This window comes from Momordica charantia, assembly GCF_013281855.1.
Source record: "Momordica charantia cultivar OHB3-1 chromosome 3 unlocalized genomic scaffold, Mcharantia_2.0 BLBB01000003.1, whole genome shotgun sequence".
Taxonomy (NCBI): Eukaryota; Viridiplantae; Streptophyta; class Magnoliopsida; order Cucurbitales; family Cucurbitaceae; genus Momordica; species Momordica charantia.
Genome location: NW_028275161.1, coordinates 15,342,590 through 15,350,351, shown reverse-complemented (window position 1 = coordinate 15,350,351; position 7,762 = coordinate 15,342,590). Strand labels below are relative to the sequence as shown.

Genomic DNA, 7,762 nt, shown 5'->3' with positions numbered 1-7,762 from the left:
CAAAATTTGTTTACATCCACAAAACTCTCGAGGAATTAGGGTTACGAATACGTTCGATTTAGAGAGTCGAAGATGATCGAGGTGGTGCTCAACGATCGTCTCGGGAAGAAGGTTCGGGTAAAGTGCAACGAAGACGACACGATCGGAGACTTGAAGAAGCTCGTCGCTGCTCAGACCGGAACCAGGGCCGAGAAGATCAGGATCCAGAAGTGGTACAACATCTACAAGGATCACATCACGCTCAAGGATTACGAGATCCATGACGGCATGGGACTCGAGCTCTATTACAATTGAATCGTTGTGAGTTTCGTATCGTTAAGCTTTTGATTCCTGCTGTGTTTGGTGGTTTTGGCTTTTTCCTTTATGATTCGTTGATTGTTATTGTTAGAGTCGGTTTTTAGAATATTTTGTTTAGTTTTTCTTGGATTTTTAGGGTTCATTTGACGCGATTAAGAGGTTCAGGCGCATGTTCTTAGAGGTTGTGAGGATTCAGGTCTATCTCTAAGATGAGCGACCAGAGATTATATTTTCGATGGACGTGGTAGGGTTGAGGTTGACATCGCGGTATTATCACAGAGGTGTAAACCGCCAATTACCTGAGAAGCCTTGTTCCCCAAAGAACCCGTTCTCTTTCCTTTATCTTTGATTGGGAATTTATGGTCCACCCCAATATCAGATCGGGTTACACGATTTAAAATCATGGATTTCCTCTGATATGCGAGTCTTGTATTGCAGAAAAGGCTTTATGTATATCTCTGGTCTGCGCTTAGCTAATGCTTCACTCCGAATGTTTTGATGTCTCTTGTATATGGAATTTGCTACCCTGTAGACGACAACACACTTCCTCAAGGATGGGTAGAAATTTTTTATTTTAAAAGTTGATGCTTAGTTTTTTATAGATATGATGCTGCCCTGTCCTATTGATCTGATCTTGTGCTTTAGGGAGCCCGAATTTGGCATCATTTTCCATTTCAGCACAGATGGGTAATGATTTTCTTCTTCCTTCGAATTCCAGATAAGGAAGGGACGTGAAATATATTCTCCAACCTTCAAAACTGCGGCTTGATCTTGATCTATGAAAGCTAATTGAATTTTTATTATTTAATCTTAAATCATTATCAATGACTAAATACATATAACAATGAAAATATATTAATATGTGTCTTTTATGGTTAATTATAGACATACAATAGTTTAAAGAGATTGGATGACTCTGAGTGGAGGCTACGGAAATGTAATAACTCAATTATGGTGAAGAACTGGAAGACACCGAAGGATTACTCTCTCTCTAATCTCGCAGGACGTCTTAAAACAATTCCTAACGATTTTATCCAATGTAGGCAAATGGGTTCCTTGTCATATTGCCACCAAAATGGGTATAATCTCTCTCTTAACTCCTAAGTTTGCCATTGATGAAGAAGTACAAAGTCCTGTGGTAGGTGGCCTTTCCTTTACTTTGATTAATTTTTACTAGTATTTCTAGTAATAATTTATTTTTTTGTTCCTTAAATTTTACTCCTTTTTCTATGCTCTTGACCTTAGCATCTTTTATGCTAGCCACCATCATTCATCAATCAGTCATTTAATGGTGTCAAAGACCATTGGTGAATCTCCCAACCAAGGCCTTCGGTATGTTGAGGCATTTGAGAAATTTGAGCCGATTAATCATTAGTGTTAATGGCGGATATTTATACTGCCAGAATTAAGAATCAAACCCGGTTTGTAGGTAATGTGGTGATTGGTGAAGATGACATAACCCAGGGGATAATTGTATTCTGTTTAGATGTCAATCTTATCCCAATGCTACTGCTTTGACTGGCCAATGGGTTTATTTGAGAAGTGAAGGATTCATGGTGTTTTATGGCATGAACTTGAGCATTGCTACGGTCCATAGGTAACTGTCATGCAATATCAACATCTGTTCTGTTAAACTGCCAATCAAGTCCCAAAATCTTTTTTGGATCACCAATTTCCAGCTTTTCAGGTCATTCGTAGTTGCCATGCATCTCTCTTTCTGAATCCAACAAATATAGGGACTTTTGTTGACTGAGAGAACAATGAGATGGACCCCCGTTGGCTTATCTTGGATTCACTGAGTTTTGGAGTTTGAGGCAAAGATTAAACTTTGGTAGCAGGTTGAAAGCAACTTTCCGTTGGGTTTTTTTGCTATAGACACAGTTAAATCAAATGCAAAATGCTTGGGAGCATGTTAGACGTGAACTATGTGCCTTGTTTACAATTTCAGTTACCTTGTTTCAGATATTTTTTTTGATTCAGGAATATACTTCATTAAATAGGAATATCACTTGTTAAGTATTATGTAAATAATTATTGGCTGATCGTGTTTAAAGCTTTCAAATATATCGAATGCTGATTTATGTCGGTCTATAATTGATTGATTAAGTGTGATATAAATCATTATTGCTTTCGAAGTTTGTCAAATATCGATCAGGTTGATTACATTTAAAATCCATCTCTTATATAACTTTTCATGTTATATCTCTTTCAGTAAATTACTAGATATGATATAGGATGACTATTTTCTTCCTGGTCTTGAACCATCCAGGAAAGTTCGTTATTACTCTTTTCATATATTTTCTTTAAACCAAGTTTGAAGATAGTTTTTCTTATCATGAAAAGGCCCAAGTTAGTGCTAAAACTGATCAGTTATCTCCAAATTTTAATTTAAGCAATTTGGGACTTTAGTGAATGTTTACTGTGTCAGGTGACGCAAGTTCTTTTGCTCATTTAATAAAAAATTCATGGTGAATATTATAAATTGAATTTAAATTTTTTCAAAGTTCAACAGAAATTCATGTTCTAATATGCTGAAGGTAATATGTTCGTAGTAGTTATAAACATTATGGCTCTTCTTCTTCTTCTTATATATATATATAAATAGTATCATAATTTCAAAAGTTTCAATTGAAATGAATACACGTTTATAATCGAACTATATAACACAACATTTCCTTAATCAAAAGTTTTAGAAATAATCTGGAATGATGTCTGAATACTTAATCGATTTCCAAAATTTTCCTCTGCATCTGAAGGTATTAAATAAAATGTTGAATAATATTTAGATATATTAAACTCCTTGATGACAATAATTGCAAAATAAACTCTTTTAGAACATTTCTACTAGCGAGTTGTGCTCGAGGGGACAGGCCACTGGGAATGAACGAAACTTTCAACTGTTCTTTAAGTTGGGTGGTAATCTAGCTTGGTCTTAAAAGTATTCGGAAGTAAGTTTTGGAAGAATTTAGGAGTTAGCACCATAAATGAGAAAAATGTTTTTCCTTCAATCTTCTTCTAGGTAAAATGTTGGTCTATCTTTGATGATGTGTTACAGTCACATGTGATGAATGAGATTTCTTTCTTGTGATACTTGTGTGTTATGTATTCTTTTGCCTTTCCTGTCCATCTCAAATAGCTCTAAATATCTTTATTTATTTTGATTTTCTAAACACAGAACTATCCTCTAGAGTCATTTAGGTGTCTCGAATTAAGTTAAACATCCTGCATTTTGTCAGAGTGTTCAAGAACTGACTTGTGTGGAATTTACTACAAAGCAGTATCAAGTTTTGTGCTACCAATTCCTTGAAATAAGAAAAAAGATTCAAACAAAAAGCATAAAAGGAATATGTTTAGATTTCAGTTCTAATTTTATTGAATTATAGGCTGCTTACTTGAATACTAATCTTCGCTATCTTCAAGTATATATTGATTATTAAGCTCTGGTCGATACTCTATTGGCTATTTTAAAATTTATGGATCCTCCATTTCAAATTCTTTGCTAGAAGGATTTTGGACTGCTTAATTTATTCTTCATGATGATGATGATGGATAGCTGTCAAGCTAGCTAGGTTCTCGTTTCTCAATTAAAGTAGTAAATTCTTTGCTCCAATCATCATATCAACTAGGGAGCAACACTTTGGTGTTTGGTTTGGTAAGAGGAGCGAAGTCCATTCAATAAGTTTACGTAAATCCTTTGCTTCTGTTTTTTCACTCGCTTCGTCTTTTTATTGGAAGAATCAGCTAAAATCGAAAATTTTATAAGAGCATACAAGGTTACACAAAAACACTACTGTTAGAGTTAATCAAGGAATGCATATGATTACTGAAGTATTTCTTAAACTTTTTGAGCATTTGCTACTGAAGTAGTTCCTCGTACACACCAGCTAGGGTATGATTGCATATGGGCACTTTTTCTGCATCTTTGTTTACCGTACTAGGAGCCTCAAATCTAATTAGTTTTCTCACAAGTCATCTAATTGAGGAATAACTACATGCATCTGAGATCTAAACTTCGAAATCCTCTCCAAATTCGACCTGAAGGTTACATATTTGATTAAGTTGGTCTTCATGTTTGGTATAAACTTGACAGCCCTGGGCTAAGTGAATAAAATTTGAATCCTTGTGTTTTCTTTGTCCCTCATCTACGCTAAATGGTATTGTGCCATCTGCATGTCCAAGGGAGTATATAATTTAAAGTTCATTCTTCTTTAGTTTCAAAGCATTCTAAAACACATGCGATATGCATTTACAACAAATTGGGAGTAAGGAGATTTACAACAAATTGGGAGTAAGGAGATTCGAACATCAAGGAGTAGGTGTCAGTTATTATTGGCTCACGTGCGGGCTCCTCTATTCAACTCAAAATATCTCCAAATGAAAACATAATTTTCCATGGGACTGAGAGTGTCTCAACGTAGTTTGTCTTGATCTGCCGTTTGGAATAATTGGCAAGTTAGTTTCTTAAATGCATCACAGTTCTAAACAGATCCACTGGTACTACTGTTCTTTTTGTTCGATCTCTTTTTCTTCTATTACGAAAGACAGCTGATAATTTTTCACCAAGTGCCCATTTTTGCCCTCTTCGAAGGATGACTGAAACTTTTTCAAGTATTTGCATGGATTCAAATGGCCAATCTCAATGCGACTGGAACTTTTTAATTTTTGCTCTTTCCCGCTGTGTTTTTTTCGGCTAAAAATATGGTTCCAATCAATGATTTCGAGGATTTTTTCCTTTTCTTTTTTCATACAAATTTAATCTCTATTTAAACTTAAATTTTGAATTTTATTTCTTTACCATTCTTGGAGTATAAATTTTGCCTGCATCAGAAACAACCTTTGGATTTCATTCTTTGCTATCTATGATTTGTTAAAGAAGTCTGAATTTGATCTCATTCCTTTAGTCGTTTGAGTTTACTCTTCTAGAAATATCTCTATTCCACTTTGTCTTTATCATTCAGCCTCTCCTTTAAATGTTTTTTTTTTCTCTGTCCTTATTCAAAATGGTCGCCTTCCTTATCTATCTTTATCCACGTTGAATGTGCTTGTCGTCTTTTGGAGTTCTTCCTTTCGTTGTTTTAAGAAAAAGTTCACCTTTTATCATTTCTCCATTATTCTCCCACATATTTTTTGTAAATACAAATATTTCAGCTAAGAACTTTTCCAATATGGAGGGACACGATTCCCACTTTTTTTTCCTGTGTCAGTTCATGATTAGAGAGGGTTTTCATTTTTTTCCGTAGCCTTCGACGGTAGCCTATTTTTGATGTAGAAAATATGTTCAGAAGTGACAAAATTGGGATTTTCTTAGGATTTGACCATGTTTAATTACCATTTATGAGAGGTACCTTCACCATTTTTAAACATATCAGAGTTTTTCATGCTTCAATTATTATTGCATTTAAAAATTTCTTCGAAACCTTCCTCCCAAGTTTGGCCCATCTCATGCCACCCCTACATATAGACACCAAATACGTTCTTCAGTTTTTCCCAAATCACTTATTTACACTCGACCAAGCTCCTTCACTATTCCTAAAATTGAATTTTACCGTTCATCCAAAGGAATTTTTTTTTTTTCCTTTTTAAATGGGTAGTTTCTGAGAGCACAAGTGTGGAGAGACAAAAGCATCATTTGGTGGAGGCATAGACAATTCAAAGCGAGAAAGAAGATGGGTGCAAATTTTATCTGCAAACTTACAAAATATGAATATGATTTTGGGACTCAAGGTTGTTCTTGCAAGAAGAGCACCATTGTGGCGATATTCATGTATGACTCCTTTTTTGAAGTTTATCTTGGGTGTTGATAGGTAGCTAAGCATTATCAATCTATATTTCTCAAGTTAATAATGCATTTATAAGATTGAGAAGGGCTTAACGCCATATTTTCTATTATGAAGTCTTTTTTGTTTAATGACTGACTCAACTATTCTTATAAGGTTCCTTCTATCCGTCCAATATTTTTCAGTCTACATGTAAGATCATCGTTATCTTTCCCCTTCAAGTCAAAACTTATTTTTCAAAATTCTCATTGATATTACTTGCTCTATTTGTCGAAAGTGGACTGAAACTTTTCAAGTATTTGTATGGAATCAAATGGCCAATCTCAATGACTGAAACATTTTAATTTATGTTCTTTTTTTTTTTTGGCTAAAAATATGGTATAATCAATGCTTTGAGGATTTTTTTGAAAAAAATTTAATCTTTATTTAAACTTGAATTTTGAATTTTATTTCTTTACCATTCTTGGAGTATAATTTTTTACCTGCATCAGAAACAAACTCTGGATTTCATACCTTGATATCTATGATTTGTTAAAGAAGTCCAAATTTTGATCTCATTCCTTTAGTCATTTGAGTTTACTCTTATAGAAATATCTTTATTCCTCTTTATCAACTCAGCTTCTGTTTTAAACGTTGTCTTTTTGCTCTGCCCTTATCCAAGGTCGTCGCTTTCCTTCTCTATCTTTATCTACATTGAATATGCTTGTCGTCTTTTGGAGTTCTTCCTTTCATTGTTTAGTATTCTCAAAAGTTCACCTTTTTGGTTTCTTAGATTCTGATGTAATTTAAAACTGGGATAACCATTTGTGTTTTCGTTTCTCCATTATTTTCCCACATATTTTTATATACACAAACATTTCAGATATAATTTTTCAATATGGAAGGACCTGATCCCCACGTTTCTTTTTTTTTTTTTTGTGTCAGCACATTATTAGAGGAGGTTTTCATTCTTTTTTCATAGCCTTTGACAGTATATTTTTTGTGTAAAAAATCTATTCAGAAGTGACTAAATTGAGATTGTCTTAGGATTTGACCATGTTTAATTACCATTTTTGAGAGGAACTTTCATCTATTTGCCTCAAACATATCAGTGTTTTTCATGCTTTTATTATTGTTACATTTAGAAAATTTCTTCGAAACCTTCCTTCTATGTCCCTGTCCACCTCATGCCACCCCTAAATATACACACCATATACATTCTTCTGTTTTTCCTAATTATACTTCCACTCATTTGTTTGGTCCATAGACACTTACTCGCCCAAGCTCCTTCACTATTCCACAAAATGAATTTTACCGAGCTTTTTTTTTTCCTTTTTTAACTGGGTAATTTCTGAAAGCATAAGTGTGGAGAGATGAAGTATCATTTGGTAGAGACATAGATAATTCAAAGTTGGAAGATAGGTCCAAATTTTATCTGCAAACTCACAAAAGTTGATAATATGATTTTGGGATTCAAGGTTGTTCTTGCAAAGAGAGCATCATTGTGGCAATAATCATGTATGCATCTTTTTTTTAAGTTTATCTTGGGTGTTTATAGCTTTGTAGCTAAGCATTATCAGTCTATCTTTCACAACTTAATAATGCATTATCAGATTGAGAAGGGTTTAACCACTTTACTGTTTACTAATTGACTCAACTATTCTTATAGGGTTCCTTCTATCCGTTCCAATATTTTTCAGTTTACATGT

The 7,762-nt window shown here is 34.0% G+C and overlaps 1 protein-coding gene across 9 annotated transcripts in view; it reads left to right on the top strand.

The window, feature by feature from the left end:
• Positions 1 to 7,762, top strand: part of LOC111020514 (ubiquitin-like protein 5) — a 29,595-nt gene continuing 21,833 nt past the window's right edge. For 2 of the 9 annotated variants that reach the window (XM_022297201.2, XM_088122080.1), the window contains exon 1: positions 1 to 300. In XM_022297201.2, coding sequence (XP_022152893.1) covers positions 73 to 294 — 222 coding nt within the window. In that variant the 5' untranslated portion in view covers positions 1 to 72 and the 3' untranslated portion in view covers positions 295 to 300. Of the gene's footprint in view, positions 2,301 to 7,762 lie in introns of those variants that run through there. The other 7 variants (XM_088122079.1, XM_022297200.2, XM_022297199.2 and 4 more) reach the window with 7 other exon arrangements.